At 44.5% G+C, this 17,826-nt stretch overlaps 1 protein-coding gene across 1 annotated transcript; it reads left to right on the top strand.

Annotated features, from left to right (window-relative positions):
- The first annotated feature begins 1,706 nt into the window (after window positions 1–1,706).
- Window positions 1,707–17,000, top strand: LOC110910965 (probable amidase At4g34880). Its single transcript, XM_022155540.2, has 5 exons — window positions 1,707–2,297; window positions 2,561–2,775; window positions 2,853–3,098; window positions 3,198–3,393; window positions 16,504–17,000. Exons 1-5 carry the CDS (start codon window positions 1,794–1,796, stop codon window positions 16,864–16,866), a joined length of 1,524 nt encoding a protein of 507 aa, XP_022011232.1. The 5' UTR covers window positions 1,707–1,793; the 3' UTR covers window positions 16,867–17,000.
- The last annotated feature ends 826 nt before the right edge of the window (window positions 17,001–17,826 follow it).

Raw genomic sequence — 17,826 nt, 5'->3', positions numbered from 1 at the left:
AAAGTTGAAAATCCTTCTTTCAATCCTTCACATCTTGTAAATGTTTAGATCTTAGCTTGTTTGTGTGGAAATCGGTTAGGTCCGAGCTATTCATGGTGGATTGAGGCCAAAACATGATGTTCTTGAAGAACACCATGATGATATCATCCAAGAATGCTTAGATCTTGGTGATTTCACGGTTAGAAATCAAGATTAGAAAGATAGAAAGGTGTAGGAGCATGTTTTGATCAAGAAAGTACAAGATTTAGGATGAAAACTTACCGGAATCGGAAGAAATCTGAGAAAAGGTGAGGAGCACGAGCTGGTCGGTCAGAGAGTTTCCAAAAGTGGAAAGAATGAAAATAACAGCCCTATTTATAGGCTCCAAAAGAGGAAAGGGCTGGCCGATCGGCCAGGCATCCCGATCGGACAGCCTGCTCGATCGGACAGTCTGTCCGATCGGCTGGGCTGTTCGATCGGCTGACAGCCTGATCGATCAATAGCCTGGTTCGAGGGTTTGGTGCGGCGATTTTTGATATTTCGATTTCGATTGAAGATGATACGAATACGATGGAGTTTCCTATTCGAATTACTTTCACTCCCAACTACTATATCTAACATACAATCATCTATATTTCACCCTATCCTTACATTACCATTCGTCATAATTCGATTTCGATTGCATTCGATTTGAGTTTCGAGTTTCGATTCGAGTTTCGATTGATTCGATTGATCACCCCACAAAACATAAAGCAAACACGCACAGGTAACACATAAGGCACACACACACATAACAACAACCAAAGTTTGCGTAATTCGAGATTCGAGTTCGATGATGGTTAGATCGGTTTGATTATTGATTAGTTAACTTTATCGTATTGATACTTCCTACTATTCCCAGTCGTAAATCGGTTCGCGTCGATCAAACATTCGATTACTTCGATTCTTTCTTGATTACAACACTTACTCCACATAATACAAATAAAACATAAAATAGACTAATTATAGTCAAAGAAAGTCAAAGTTGACTTGGACTTTGACTTTGACTTTGACTTTGACATTCGAAAACACGGGGTGTTACATTTTACAAAGGTGACTCTGGTTCATTTTGTTCGCGAACAGGTACAACGTGGACAGGTCTGCATTCTTCATGTTCCAACCGTTATCAGATAGCAGACATCTTCACCAAAGGCCTTCCTCTGGTTCTGTTTGAAGATTTTCGTACCAGTCTCAGCATTCGCTCTCCTCCTGCTTCGACTGCGGGGGAGTAATAGACGCTCCATCACATTTATTGTAATTGTTGTAATTGATTGTAATTGGTCGTGCCCATATTTACGAGATCCTAATTGATCTCATCTCATTGTATTTATACCAACATTGTGGAATGGGAATAGACAAGCAATTACGTGATCTTTTAATTCCAAAAGTTAATCTATAATAAAAAAAAATCCAAAAACTATCGGTACCTTTTTTGATGATAGGTTTTACTAAGATGGTAAATCGTTGCCTTTTTGGGCTCATAAAAGATTAGAAGTCCAAATTTTTACCTTTGACCCCGTACCGGTATACCGGTTTAAACTTGTATAACTCAATTTACCGCGATAAAACTTCTTTGTCATTCTCTCAGTTTACCGGTATAAATCATGTCGACTAAGCTTCTAGCATCTGGTTTAACATGCTGGTATAAACCGGTTTTTAAAACCTTGATAAAAAGTCTTCTCGTGAAAAACGTTGGATAAAAAGTTCCCTCCACTTACATATCATACTTTTAATCATGTCTCATTGAAGCAATAATCCAACTGAACAACATCAAGATGATAGCTTCAATTATTCTTGTGATTCTTTTATCCCACACCATTGAAAGCTCCAAATTCACCATACCAGAGGCCACTATCAACGACATTCAAGCAGCTTTCAACCAAAACAAACTTACGTCCAAAGACTTAGTTGAATTTTACATCCAGCGGATACGCAAACTCAATCCGATCTATCGAGCGGTTATCGAAGTGAACCCTGATGCACTTCATCTAGCTGAGATAGCTGATCAAGAACGGAAGAATAAAGACCCAATTTCACGGTTTGGGTTGCATGGTATACCTGTTTTGGTGAAGGATAATATTGCAACGAAAGATAAGCTTAACACGACTGCGGGTTCTTACGCCCTTCTTAATTCGGTGGTGCCTCGAGATGCTGGTGTGGTTAACAAGTTGAGAGAATCAGGGGCGATTATACTTGGGAAAGCAAGCATGACTGAATGGGCTGCTTTCAGAAGCTCTTTGTTACCTAATGGCTGGAATGCTAGAACTAAACAAGCGGTTGTAAGTTCCCAGAATCTTTCACCTTTTTTCAGAAGCACACCAGGTGTTTGTGTAAATGTCTTAATGAACATAACACATAAGATGTAACATGGGTGTTTATCGTTTTGGTTTTCATTTTAATCTGTTAAATGCTTTGGATTTTAATTGGTCTTAAACAAAACAAAACCGAATAAGAAATGTTGCTAACCTAACCGAGATTGGATGTGAATCCTCTTACCGTTGTGTGAAATTACATCTTAAAAATGATTCTTGAATTTGTATAGAATCCATATGTAGCAACTCTTACTCCATGTGGTTCAAGCACCGGATCGGCTATATCAGTTGCAACAAACATGGTTACTGTATCACTAGGCACAGAAACATATGGATCAATCCTATGTCCTTCAAGTGCCAACTCAGTTGTAGGCATTAAACCCACCATAGGCCTCACAAGCCGAGCAGGAGTCATTCCCATTTCCCCTAGGCAAGACACAGTTGGGTAAGTCATAATATATGTTCTCACCTGCCATTAAACGTTGCTAATTGTTTCCCTCCATGAAATCATGGTGAAGACAGACCCATGTGTAGGACTGTAGCAGATGCTGTGTATGTTCTTGATGCCATTGTGGGCTTTGATAAAAATGATGCAGTGGCAACCAAAAAAGCTTTAAAGTACATTCCCAAAGGTGGTTATTTAAACCACCTAAAATTGGGTGGACTCAAAGGAAAGAGGTTAGGCGTAATGAGGGCTTATCACTATTTCGGTTTTAGTAATGACACCGAAACCTTGAATATGTTTGAGAAACATTTTAATATTTTAAGGTAAACATTCACACATCTTTCTTTCCCCTTTTGTTTTTTTTTTCTTGTCTATAAAATCGTCTTGTAACATTTATATCCTGCGATTTTGCATGAAACAAGGCAAAATGGGGCTATTCTTGTAGAGAATTTGGAAATCGTCAACTTCGACCATATTATTTCAATGTTCAGCAGTCAGGATATAGCACTATCAGCAGAATCCAAGTTGGCCTTGAATGCCTATTTAAAGAAGCTGGTGACTTCACCCGTGAGATCTTTAGCAGACGTCATAGCCTTCAATAAGAAACATGTCGATTTGGTAAGTAAATATCACATCTTGATTAGTTGAACTTCTGTATTATTACTAAAGAACAAACTTCACAGTGATATGCACTTGAGTTCCTCAACTTGCGCTGGATTTTTTTCTTTAACCCCTTAAAGGCCAGCAGCCCGTCGCAAGCTGCGTTTAAAGGGACCCAGTTGGTAATAGGGTATGGGTGGGGTCCCGTGATTTTTCTAGTAACAGGTTCTCATGGTTTAAAAATTACAATAGTAATGATGGGTGAAGAGGTATGGTCCCAATTCCCTGCCTACATGGCAGGGACCACACCACTTTTTGTGCACACAAGGCATCCATGTCACCAAGACCTTCTAGAAGCTTCCAGAAGATGTCTAGGCGGTCCATAGCTGGCATCAAAGATGCTTCGTCCAACATAAAGGACAACACGTGTCACCATTGAGAGAAGGCCACATAGGCCTGCGACAATCCAGGGAGCAAGTCTGACGCAACCAATACGAGGTATCCAGCGTAAGCGAATAGAAGGACGCCACGTGTACCACTACACCCTTCGCGACAGAGCAGACCAAGAGGATATTCCCCTTGGTCGGACAGCTGGCGCACACCCACAGCTGGCACAGCTGCTTCCTCCTTCTTCACCATCCGGCTATAAATAGGACCCTTCATCATTCAGGTTAAGGATCTTGGCTCTCTTTACTCACTATATACACACACTGTTTTATTCATCTCAGAGCAGTACTTATTCTCACGCCGGAGCCTGGTTAAGAGGGAAAACCCCCTTTTCCCCTCTTAACGAGACTAACGGTGTTTACTGTTTTGCAGATCTTAGGCCTTTGACACGAGCAAGAGAAGAGGTTGAACCCCATACGTGAAACGACCCTCTTGGTTATCCTTTGTGTTAACCATTGTTTCAACATTGGCGCCATCCGCTTTTTTTGCAAGACCACTCTCACCTCTTTTTCTCTTTTAGAAAACACTCGTGAAAATGGCAGACCATAATCATTCACACCCAGCTGACGGAGAAATCTCTTCTTTTGAACTCGTTTCGGACACGGCACACGTCCAACGAGGTCAAAGGAACGAGACCATCCAAGAAGGTCAGCTGAACAACGAGTTTCCATCCATTTTTGGAAGTGCGTCCAGGGCTGCTAGCCAAACCACAACGGGACCCATTTTCCAAACACCAACAAGAACCGTTACACAAAACACAAATGGAGCTACGTTCCAAACTCCGACGGGGACCTTGCACCACGTGCCTCCCCCGATGCCAAGTTTAAGCCATGGAGCAGGCCCTTCTGCTCCATCGGAACCAACACAGCTCAATTACTCTGCACTCTTAGGGCTGCCAGAAGGAAAAACTCTAGCCTCCTGGTACGCCGAACAAATGGCATCCATAAACTTAGTTTACACGCAACTTAGCGCACAGCAAGCTCTGCTCCAAGCACAGGCCAACCAAACAACATTTGCAACTCCGCAGCCAAGGTCTCTGAGCACACACACGGCCCAGCAGACCAACGCATGGAACTTACGTCCAGAAAGAGGGCCAGTGCAGAATATAAGAAGACCCAGTGTGCAAGACACGCGCGACACTTATGCTGAAACAGAGAGTAATTTCGTGCAAAACTCCACCCTACACCGAAAACCAATCCAGACCCGTTTGGGCGCACGTAACATGAACACAGAATGGGAAGAGGAAGAGGACGACCCAACGTACAAGGCAGAATCCACAGTGTTCAGCAGACTTCCTCCAGAGCACGAGGCATACAAACCAACCAAGCGCGCGGGGTACAACCCCAAAGCAGAGCACGATTACACCTTGAGCTATCGTCCTGAGGACATGGCAGAAAATTCAAAATTCATTCCAGAAATCGCGTGCGCAGCCATCGATAAAACAAAGTTACCCCACAACGTAGGTAAATACAACGGGCTAACGGACCCAGACGATCACCTCCAGGTGTTCAAAGGCGTAGGAGCAACAGGTGGTTGGAACCTACCAACATGGTGTCACTTGTTCGCTCAAACTTTCGTTGGTGCGGCACGCATCTGGTTCGACAATTTACCAGCTGGAAAAATCAAATCATGGGTCGACTTCCGAGAAAAATTCTTAGCACACTTTTCTCAACAGCGAAGACACGCCAGAGACCCAGGTGACTGTTTGAACATATACAGAAAAGACTACGAAAGCGTAGAGGATTTTATTACGAGGTACAACAAAGAATGTTTGGAAATTGGAGACATACCGGAAAAGATGATGCGCGCACACTTCATGCGAGCAGTCAAATGCGACGATCTGGTTAAAAGAATCAAAGGGCGCGACGGAGGACCCAAAGACTGGGAAACCTTCATTGAAGCAGCCAAGACCATTGCGCAGACAGATAGGCAACTGACCGGTGACGATCACCGTCAGCGCGCACACAACCATCACGATCGAAACAACAGAAGGGGTAGAAATCAACCCTGGAGGGCCTCTGGGAACAGAGAAAGAAGCCCCCCACGGGACGACGCACGCCATACGATCAATCAGATAGCCCATCGAAAAGAAGTAAAGCGCGAAAATAGAGAAAAGCAGTGGACTCCACTAACTAAAACACCTTCTGAAGTCTTAGCTACAGAGAACCATCAATTCAAACCACCTTTGCAGATGCGCAACAAAAGGGGTCAGGACCCAAATCTCTTCTGTGAATTCCACAAAGACACGGGCCACTTGATCGATGATTGCTTCAGCTTAAAACAAGAAATCGAAAGAGCTCTAAGAGACGGAAAGCTCGGTCACTTAGTCAAAGGAGGAAAGCGCGACTACCGCCAGATACAACGAAGAGATGAAGGTCCAGACAACAAGAAGCTCAGAAAGCTAGAAACTCATATGGTGCAAGGAGGACCACGGCGACCAAGAAAAAACTACAACAAACGCGCGCAGGATGATTCATGGCGCGAGAAGCAAGTAGTATTCCCAGTTGTCAGGGGAGGTCCAAGAGAAAAGCGGCCAATAGTCATTCCAGGGGTGATCGGCCACTACCAAACAGATTACATCTTTATTGATCCCGGAAGCACCGCAGACATCATATATGAACAGTGCTTCAATCAATTCGACCAAGAGGATAAGGCGCGCCTGGAACCAGTTGACTACCCATTAACTGGATTCTGCAATGAGGCCGTCTTTCCCCTAGGACAAATATCTTTCCCAGTATTACTTTCTGATGGGAGAAATTCAAGAACTGAAGAAGTCACATTTATGGTGCTACCGGCACATTCAAGACATGACATCCTCTTAGGACGAGAATCCCAAGGAGATTTCAGCATGATATGTTCCGCACCACATTCTGCCATAGGCTTTCCAACCGAAACAGGCGTTGCGTTGATATACGCAAGCAAGGAAGTGCTAGCAACAGACGAAATCAGGCCGGCAAAAGCAAGCAAGCCCGCACCGCGCAGAGAGGCAGAAAAATGGGTATTGAATAGCGCATACCCAGAACAAACGGTCACTCTGGGACCCGCAATGTCTGACCTAACGCGTGCGGCGTTAAAGAGATTACTGCATGACAACATGGACGTGTTCGCCTGGACACCGGCCGATATGGTTGGTGTTCCACGGCATATAGCGGAGCACCGGTTAAACGTTTCAGAGGATGCGAAGCCAGTAGTACATGCCAAACGACACCTGGGGGACATCAAACATGATGCAATGAAAGAACAAGTGTTAGAACTGTTAAACGCAGGAATCATCAGGGAAGTCCGGTACCAAACGTGGGTGGCAAGCCCAGTTATGGTAAAGAAACCGAACGGTAGTTGGCGAATGTGTGTCGACTACAAGGATCTGAACAAAGCATGCCCCCGTGACTGCTATGCGTTGCCAGACATAGACGAGAAAATAGATTCTTTGGCAACGTTTCGGTGGAAATGTTTTCTGGATTGCTACAAGGGATACCACCAGGTCCAGATGGCTGTTCAAGACGAGGATAAAACCGCATTCCGCACGCCAACGGGGCTATACTGCTACACCAAGATGCCGTTCGGCTTAAAGAATGCAGGTGCTACGTATCAACGGTTGATGAACGAAACATTTAGTGACGCCATCGGTAAATACATCGAGGTATACATGGACGATCTGGTAATCATGAGCAGGGAGGAGAGCGCAATGCTGGTAAATATTCAGAAAACCTTCAACACGCTGCGCAGCGTAAGCATCAAACTGAATCCAGCAAAGTGCTCATTTGGAATGGAGGAAGGAAAGTTTCTGGGCTTCATAGTCACCAAAGATGGTTTTAAGGTGAACCCAGAAAAGGTCCAGGCCATAGAGAGGATGCCTTCACCAGCAAGCATCAAAGATATGCAAAAGCTCGCAGGACGATTGGCAGCCCTCAATCGATTCCTAGCAAACCACGCGGCAAAATCTTTCCCATTCATCAAGACCTTGCGAAACTGCATGAAGAAAACTCAATTCCAATGGACTCCGGAAGCAGAAAATGCATTCCGCGAGATGAAAGACTGTCTCATCAAGTTGCCAACTCTAACCGCACCAAACAAAGGAGAACCTTTGGTTCTGTACCTCTCAGCTTCCGACAGGGCCGTCGGGGCCGTATTGCTGGTTGATCGACAAGGGGTTCAAACACCTGTGTATTATGTGTCCAGAACCCTAACCGACCCAGAAACAAGATACGCAATCATGGAAAAGCTTGTCCTTGCACTGATTCACGCGTCAAGAAGGCTACGCCGATATTTCGCCAATCACGTCATCCACGTGTTAACAAATTACAATATTGGGAATATCCTAGCAAGGCCTGAAATATCAGGAAGGTTGGCCAAATGGGCGATAGAGCTAGGGGGACACAACGTAGTCTTCAGACCACGACCGTCGATAAAAGGCTAAGTTTTGGCAGACTTCATGACGGAAGTCCCCGATGACAAAGACAGAGAATGTAAGGCGATGGAGAAAGCGGAGAAAAAACAAACCGAAGAACCATGGATGCTGTATACTGACGGCGCGTCCAACGAAGATGGGGCAGGCGCGGGGCTACGGCTAGTGAGCCCTGACAAAAACGAGTTTACTTACGCCATACGTCTAGACTTCAAGAGCACAAATAACGAGGCAGAGTATGAAGCCTTTCTGGCCGGCTTGCGCTTAGCAATCAAAATGGGAGTCCGACATATTGAGGCACATGTGGACTCCATGCTAGTGGCAGGCCAAATCAACGGTCAATACGAAGCCAAGGGCGACATAATGGCACTCTATCTCAACCAGGCAAAGACGTTGCTGCAAACTTTCTATTCTTACAAGGTGCACCACATAAACCGCAGCGAAAACAAGCCGGCAGACGCCTTAAGCAAGCTTGCGTCAACAAGTTTTCAGCACCTAGCCAAAGACGTACGAATAGAAGTTTTAAGCAACCCGTCTGTGCCACTCCGAGAAGTCAGCGTCATCCAGACAGGAACCACGTCATGGATGACACCCATCATCATGTACTTACAGTCCGGGATACTCCCAGAAAATAAAGCCGAGGCGCGGAAAATCCAGTATAAATCAGAACATTATCAAATGGCGGATGGGATATTGTATCGAAAGTCATATCTCGGCCCTCTGCTGAGATGTGTTGACGCCGACGACGCAAATTATCTGATCCGGGAAGTACATGAAGGCATCTGCGGCATCCACGCCGGGCCACGCATGGTAGTGGCTAAAGTAATGAACGCCGGTTACTACTGGCCCGGAATGCACCTCGATGCCGTGAAGGAACTAAGAAAGTGCAGCGGCTGCCAACGGCATGCACCAAAAACCATGCGTCCAAAAAACGAGTTGGTGCCAGTAACAACCGCATGGCCCTTCCAGCAATGGGGCATAGACATGGTGGGCCCTTTCCCAGAAGCTCCTGGGGCAGTCAAGTTCATCATCGTCGCGGTCGATTACTTCACCAAGTGGGTGGAAGCAAAAGCACTTGCGTCAACCACATCGGCAGTCGTTAAACGATTCATCTGTGAACAAATCATATGCCGTTTCGGCCTTCCACTCCGCATCATCACCGACAATGGTACCAATTTTGCAGCAGATGATCTCGAACGATGGTTCAAGGAACTAAACATTGAACACACCTTCTCGTCGGTCGCACATCCGCAAGGGAATGGTCAAGTTGAAGCAGTCAATAAAAGCATCGTTGATGGCATCAAAGCAAGACTCGGTGAAAAAAGACGAGGATGGGTCGACGAGCTACCAAGCATATTATGGGCCCATAGAACAATGCCCAAGACAAGCAATGGAGAAACACCGTTCAGCTTGGTCTATGGGTCCGAAGCTGTGATCCCAGCAGAAATCGGGCTTCCATCTCCGAGAATGCTCTCCATGAATCTGATCAATAATGAAGAAGAAAGGAGGATCGACCTGGACCTCCTAGAAGAACGGAGAGAGATGGCGGCAATCAACGAAGCCAAATACAAGACAAAGCTTGAAAAATATTACAACTCCCGAGTCCGCATCTGCACCTTCAACCCAGGCGATTATGTCTTAAGGGACAATGAAGCGTCCAACGCAGAAAAACCGGGAAAACTGGCTCCCAAATGGGAAGGCCCATACATCATCGATGAAGTTCTCGGCAAGGGAGCATACAAGCTACGCACCATGAACGACAAAGAGGTTCCACGAACCTGGAATGCCCAACAGTTACGAAAATGCTACATATAAACATGTAATCGTACAAGGCGAATCGCCGACACATTTACCTAATACAAGAAGTGTTTGGCTATACTTACTTCATGCAAATTCTTTTTGTCACAACTGCATTTATCACTTTGGGCGTACACGAAAACATCAATGGCTCGACCATAGGAAACGTTGTAGACCTCCAAGGCTCGTCACAGCCAAGTGCACAGCCGGGTCGAAAACACAACCAAAGCCTACAAAACGCCAAAAAACATAACTTCGTGCCCACATAAACACGAAAATATCGATAGCAAGGCAACTAAACATTGTAATGCTCCCAAGGCTGTGATCCCAGCTGAGCTCACACAATAACCTGCAACTCGATCACTTCGTACGTCACATGCAAGCGCGCATACATAAACGACAGAATAAAAAACGTTGTAGTAACACAACATCACCTGTCAGCGCCATCATTCATTCGTGACACCTAATCAAAGTAATTAAAACATGCACATATTATGACGATTTCAAAATTTGCATAAACATAATCAAAGTAACAAACATTCGTCAAAGTACAAAACACTACAAGTGCAAAGTAAGAAATTGTCTTGAAACATCATTACAAGCCCATACAAGGCTGTACGCGGCACACAGGCCGGAAATCCCAAATTAAGTGCGGCTGGAACCAGCACCACCTGCACCACTAGCATCATCTTCTCCCAACGCCTTCTTTAACAAAGCAACCCCATCAGCTTTGAGGGCCAACTTACCAGCAGCCTTAACTACGGCAAAATCAAGCATTGCAAACTCTCGCCGTTTCTCCGCATACGCACTATCGCAGTCAACCTTGAAAAGCTCAAATTTATGATCGCTGTCGTTATTAGAAGCAGCAAACTTACCCTCCGCATACCCGAACTTGCGTCCACTATTATAGCCTGCCCCACCCAACTCAAACATGTAGCGGGCAAGCTCAGGAGAATTCAAGATACGATCAGCAAGCTGCATGAAAAACAAGGTCGAATAAGATAGCAGAAATAACTACACAAAAGTAGAAATAAAGGAAGACAGAAATAGAACAGGCAAAGAACATTACCAATGGAACACCGCGGGATAGCAGCCACCTACTATCAGCTGAAGCTTCCTCAGCAAGGAGCTCAGACGCACGGCACTCAGCCGTCTTCTCATCAAGGAGACGCTGAGCAGCCTCACATTCCGAAGCCTTCTCTTGCACAAGAAGCTCCAGCTTATCTATCCGCGCAATATACTCCTTCTCCTTCTTCTCCGCAGCAAGACGCGCTTGATGAGCCTCTTCCGCAAGAGCCGTCTTCTCACCGGACAGCCGCACAATAGCATCACGCTGCGACTGCATCTCCGCGTTCGTACGAGCACATGCCGACTCCCAATCCTTTTGTTTTTGCTCGTTTAACTGTTTCTGCTCTTCAAGTTTCCGCTCAGCCTCAGTAACCCGCCATTGTAGACCCTTCTGCTCTGCGTTAAATTTTTCCTTCTCTTCAGCAAATGCCTTCTTGGCCTCCTCAAACGCCATAGTTTCTTCTCCCATAGAACGCCACTCGCGAAGAATCTCCTGAGAGGTGGCAAAGAAGTTAACCCCAGCCGTAACATGATCATCTATAAGGGCAAAGCGGCTGCGGTTTTTCTGAAACATCCTCTCGGCAGGAGGAAGGGATAATGAGAAGAACTCCTGACAATTCTGTAAATCATTCATGCGGGAACCCTGAGTAAGGCTCCAACGAGTACCATGAGGCATATCATCACAAGCCGGATTACCCCACGAATCATCAGGAACACGTTCAAAGTACGAGTCCCGCACGACACCAGAAGTAGCTCCACCCCCACCAGGCGGACGCTTCGTGTAAACGGTTTGTTGCGGAGTAGTCTCACTAGACTCCAGCTCCACTTCAACACCTTTACCCTTATCAACTCCACCAGCATCACCAGCAACATCACCACCAGCAGCGTCACCTCCCTCAAATATACCTTCAAACCCTTCCCCGCCCTTCACAGTTACATCAACATCATCTCGAGGAGGGGTCAAGCCAACAGTCCTCGAAGGAGGAGAGGTAGGTGGAGTAATCTGAGAAATATCCACCGGCCGCGGCTTCTTGCTAGTCTTAGATTCTGCCATAAAACTACAATTAGCAAAAAAGACCAAAGGAAAGATGACAGAAACATACACGGAAACTAAGTTACCAGGGCGGGAAGCAGAGGCCTCAAATATCTTCTCCAACAAATTCCCTCGACCCCCACTAAATACACCTAAATCAACCTCAGATTCAGAAGGGGCTGGGGGGCATCCTTTTGAAGCTTGGCCCTCTTGGCCGCAAGAAGGGCAGCAGCTTGTTCATCAAGATGACGCTTATGATCATCAAGAGCCTTCTTCTTCATATGCTCAGTTAAAGTGGCTTTATCATCAGGATCTGACCCTTGACGCACCTCCCCAGGGCCTAGGCCAGACAATGTATCAGACACTACCACATAATCTAGATAAGGAAGAGTAGAAGGTTGCTTACGAGAAGATCCACCAGCTCCGCCCTCCTTCTTCTCTTCCCTTCTTACAGATTTCTCCGTCCTTGCCCTTTTCCTCGTCTCCAACTGGGCAGACGGATCAACAGATGCCTCCACATCGTCATCATCCTCAGCAAACCCATGTACCGCCTCAGCAACACCACCAGGCACGGTACCTGCACGCGCGGAATGAGATATTAGATCTTCAACATCCTGGTCAGAACTTCCACTAGAAAGGATAACGATTTCCTCTCGACCAGAGTCGACCAAGTCGTCCTCATCATCCTCACCAAGAACTTCATTGGCGTATCCACTCAAACTCGCATCGGTAGGATGCAGAAAACGGTCATGTATTTGCTCCAACCACGTTGGATTCCCATCAGCTTGGATAGCTTCAACCATGGCACCCGCTGATTTCGGGTCCAAGGCATTCAGCAAACTATAACCAACTGCAAAGTGGAAACAAAAATAAGGACACATAATAAGCATAAAGGGAAATAATCAAGTGATGAGACATGAAAGAACAATACATTTGCCCTTATGGCTATACGCAGGCTGACCCAGCGGATGTTTAGGAACCCACAACAAACTCATCCCTGCACCAACCAAGGCCATCTCATCCAGTTGAGAAATAGCCGTCGGCTTCGCAGTTATCTTCTTAAACCGGTCTTGATCACCATAGTTGGGAGGAACATCCACCCTGGGAACCCCTTGTTCCACATGCCTATACGACATATCCGTCGGAATCACACCACGACGAATGTAAAAAAACTTTTGTTTCCAATCATGAATGCCCTTTATCGGCACCGAACACACCTGAGCAACCCCCATCCTAGCCTGGAAAGAGTAGAACCCACTGGAATACGAAACACTATAAAAAGTGTTGAACATCGGAAACGTCGGTTCAACTCGATAAGACCGGCAAACAAACTCGAAGTGAGTAATCCGGGGGAGCCCAATAGCATTTATTTGAGAAATATGAAGACCATAACCTCTCAGAACGTCAGCAACAAACTTAGTAATGGGCAACCTAAAATTGCCTTCCCGGAAAAAAGCAGCGTATAAAGTGATAAAACCAGGGGGGGCATCCAGTGCAGTAGATCCAGACGGAGGATATCGAGCCCCCCACTCAGGTCGAAAATTATGTCCTCTAACGAGGTTCTGGAATTCATCCTCTTTCCAGTTAATCTGGGCCTGGTCAGGACCAGGAGGCGCTCTACTCTTATGTTTCCTCTTCTTTTGAGTAGGATTCTTATCAGCCATGATAAAAATCAAGAAGAAAACGACTTGAAAAAAGGTGAAAGATAGAACAAAGGAGAAGAAGGTAGAGAGAAATTGCACTTAGAATTTGAAAGTGAAAGAAGAAAGAGATAACCGCCCCATATTTATACCCATCGCATTTAATGCGATGGGTAGTGAACCGTCAGGGAACAGAAAAAGCGCCCAATAGATGACTGACACGTCACAGGAGAGAGAAGACGTCGGCTCATTTTTCGGGAAGCATGGGCGACAGGGTCTGCTGATGTGACAGAAAGTCACTGCAAAAGCAACTGTTCAGCTCCGAAAAGACAGGGACGTCAGACGGTCACACCAAACGCTTCCCCATAACCACCAAACTTCCAACAAAAGAAAGCACAAGAGGGCCAAAACCCATGCGGCATGCGTCCATTTGGCTCACTTTTTTCAAAGGGCCAAAACCCATGCGGCATGCGTCCATTTGGCTCACTTTTTTCAAAGGGCCAAAACCCATGCGGCATGCGTCCATTTGGCTCACTTTTTTCAAAGGGCCAAAACCCATGCGGCATGCGTCCATTTGGCTCACTTTTTTCAAAGGGCCAAAACCCATGCGGCATGCGTCCATTTGGCTCACTTTTTTCAAAGGGCCAAAACCCATGTGGCATGCGTCCATTTGGCTCACTTTTTTCAAAGGGCCAAAACCCATGCGGCATGCGTCCATTTGGCTCACTTTTTTCAAAGGGCCAAAACCCATGCGGCATGCGTCCATTTGGCTCACCTTTTTCAAAGGGCCAAAACCCATGCGGCATGCGTCCATTTGGCTCACCTTTTTCAAAGGGCCAAAACCCATGCGGCATGCGTCCATTCGACTCACTTTTTTCAAAAGGCCGAGACCCATGCGGCATGCGTCCACTCGGCTCACTTTATATTCACCAACTCCAACGCGATGCATAGAGACCACAACTCTCATAAGTCCAGAATCCCTCCTAGACGATCAACTCAACTAGAAGGCACACTGGACTGGGGGGACTTGAAGAGGTATGGTCCCAATTCCCTGCCTACATGGCAGGGACCACACCACTTTTTGTGCACACAAGGCATCCATGTCACCAAGACCTTCTAGAAGCTTCCAGAAGATGTCTAGGCGGTCCATAGCTGGCATCAAAGATGCTTCGTCCAACATAAAGGACAACACGTGTCACCATTGAGAGAAGGCCACATAGGCCTGCGACAATCCAGGGAGCAAGTCTGACGCAACCAGTACGAGGTATCCAGCGTAAGCGAATAGAAGGACGCCACGTGTACCACTACACCCTTCGCGACAGAGCAGACCAAGAGGATATTCCCCTTGGTCGGACAGCTGGCGCACACCCACAGCTGGCACAGCTGCTTCCTCCTTCTTCACCATCCGGCTATAAATAGGACCCTTCATCATTCAGGTTAAGGATCTTGGCTCTCTTTACTCACTATATACACACACTGTTTTATTCATCTCAGAGCAGTACTTATTCTCACGCCGGAGCCTGGTTAAGAGGGAAAACCCCCTTTTCCCCTCTTAACGAGACTAACGGTGTTTACTGTTTTGCAGATCTTAGGCCTTTGACACGAGCAAGAGAAGAGGTTGAACCCCATACGTGAAACGACCCTCTTGGTTATCCTTTGTGTTAACCATTGTTTCAACAATGGGTCAGGATATACTATGAAGTTTATTTTTGATAGGAAGTAATCTTGACCATCAATTGATTAATCAAGGGCTTCGATTAAATGGGTATAACTAATAAAAAAGGAGACGTTGAGTTTGTGAAGGGGTATTCTAGTCAGTCCAAAGCAATAACTCTTTCATACGACATTATTTTTTTATAAAAATTGCACCAAAAAAACGAGCGCTTTTTTATCTTTAAAACGATTATACTATTGCTATATTTTTGAAAAAAAATAATTCGAAAACCCAGATGCGTAAAACGCAATGAACAAAAAGCATAAAAAATGACCTTTTTTTCTAAAACGCAATTGACAAAAAACACAAAATTTGTCTTGTTTCTAAAACGCAATAGGCAAAAAACACAAAAGAAATGTGTTATTTTTAAAATGCAGTGGCTGAAAAACACAAGAAATTTCTTTTTTGTAAAACGCAATGTACTAAAAACACAAAGAAATGTCTTTTTTCTAAAACGCAATGGCCTATAAACACAAAGAAATGTCTTATTTCTAAAACGCAATGGCCATAAAACACCAAGAAATGTTTTTTTTTCTTTTTTCTAAAACGCAATGGCATAAAAACACAAAAAATGTCATTTTTTCTAAAACGCAATTGACTAAAAACACAAAGAAATGTCTTTTTCCTAAAACGCAATGGACTAAAAACACAATAAAACGCGTTGTTTCTAAAACGCAATGGACTAAAAATACAAAAAAAGTGTTTTTTCATTTCTTTGTAAAACGCAATGACTCAATTCAAAAACCCAGATCGTAAAAATGCAATTCAAAATTTTCTTACATTGATCGAAGCCGATTTCTTCATATTTCTTCAATGATTGACGAAATTTAAATGCTAAGGACCCATAATCACCATTGTATCATATTGACTAAGATACCCTTCCCCTTTATTTTTAGATTTTGCCACATGTCATAACCCTATTGCTTCTTATTCTTCCTAGCCAAACTATACTTCCTATTCGATCCTCTCGCTAGTAATGACTGGTTCTTTAAGGACCCATAATCACCATTGTATCATATTGCAGGAAAGGATCGATGACTACCCACAAGATGTGTTTTTGGCAGCTCAGAAAACTAATGGTATAGGCAAGTTAGAGAAGGAAGCATTAATGAATTTAACAAAAGCCTCAAAATACGGGTTTGAGAAGTTGATGAATGATAACAAACTGGATGCACTAGTGACACCATATTTTGAGGGTTATAGTGTTCTTGCGATTGGTGGATATCCAGGAATCAATGTGCCGGCTGGGTATGATAAAAATGGGGGTCCGTATGGTATTTGCTTTGGAGGTTTAAAGGGTTCAGAGCCAACATTAATAGAGATTGCCTATGGGTTTGAACAAACAACCAACTTCAGAAAGCCTCCTGCAAACAAGAATCATGTGTGATCTATTTTAAATAACTTTTGACAATATGTGGTATTTGTTTCTGTTATTTTATGCTTTCTTATGTAATTTATATTTATTTGAAATTGAAATATTAGGTTGTTTATGCAAACATTTAAATTGTCTTTTGGAATTTAGTTGAAAGTCGTTCTTCGCAAAATTTGTTCTAGGTAATTATCCGTATAAAGACTACCCAGTTTGGGTTTGTCTCGCAGTGTTATACGAATTCTTGATTCACTCACTCATACCCAAATGAGACCCACAACTAGCCTCATACCTAAATGAGACCCACAACTAGCCTAGATACTTGTCCAAGAAATTGGCCCTACACCTGAAATCAAAACACATAAGGGGAGGACACTAATAACACCATGACCACCGAGCCTTCTAGTTGAGTGGTAGCTTCATGACTTCCACTTTTCAAATGGGAGGTCATGGGTTTGAATCTCTCCTAGGACAAATTTTGTTTTGGGTTGAGCCAGAGGGTTTTCCTAGTTGTAGGTTTCAACCTGAGTGGGTGGGCCGGGTCACCGCGTTCTGTTCTGCGGGCCTGATCACCACATTCTATTTTTTGAGCAGAAGGAAGATCTTTTTGTCAGGGTGATCACGAGTATCCGGCCTTTGATGTTAATAAAAAAAGAACTAGCACCATGACCTCATAACAATGATTTTTGTTATGTTGTTTCTTTTTTTTGGTGCACTTTTTGTTGTACTTCATTTCTCTTCATGCGTTTGATGTGTTGGTAACAATACGGTGTAAATATTGTCTAATTGTCTCCCCATAACATTCAACTTATGATAATACTCAGACACAGGAGTTCCGTTTCGATTAAATGAAATAACTTTTTGATACAAATCAAATACCACAGAACCATCTACTTTATCATAAGTTTCTTTCAATTCAGTCCAAACATCACAAACAAGTTTTAAAAACACATGTGTCACACCCCAACCGATGGTGGA

Source organism: Helianthus annuus, chromosome 15 (genome assembly GCF_002127325.2).
Source record: "Helianthus annuus cultivar XRQ/B chromosome 15, HanXRQr2.0-SUNRISE, whole genome shotgun sequence".
Taxonomy (NCBI): domain Eukaryota; kingdom Viridiplantae; phylum Streptophyta; class Magnoliopsida; order Asterales; family Asteraceae; genus Helianthus; species Helianthus annuus.
Note: the sequence above shows the minus strand (reverse complement) of the source record. Positions and strands in the feature narration are given on the sequence as shown.

Excerpts from the sequence above, each read along its gene's own strand:
- LOC110910965 (XM_022155540.2), top strand. The coding sequence starts at position 1,794 with ATGATAGCTTCAATTATTCTTGTGATTCTTTTATCCCACACCATTGAA. Across the intron at positions 2,776-2,852 it reads CCTAGGCAAGACACAGTTGG|ACCCATGTGTAGGACTGTAG; the intron begins GTAAGTCATAAT and ends TGGTGAAGACAG. Across the intron at positions 3,394-16,503 it reads ATAAGAAACATGTCGATTTG|GAAAGGATCGATGACTACCC; the intron begins GTAAGTAAATAT and ends ATCATATTGCAG.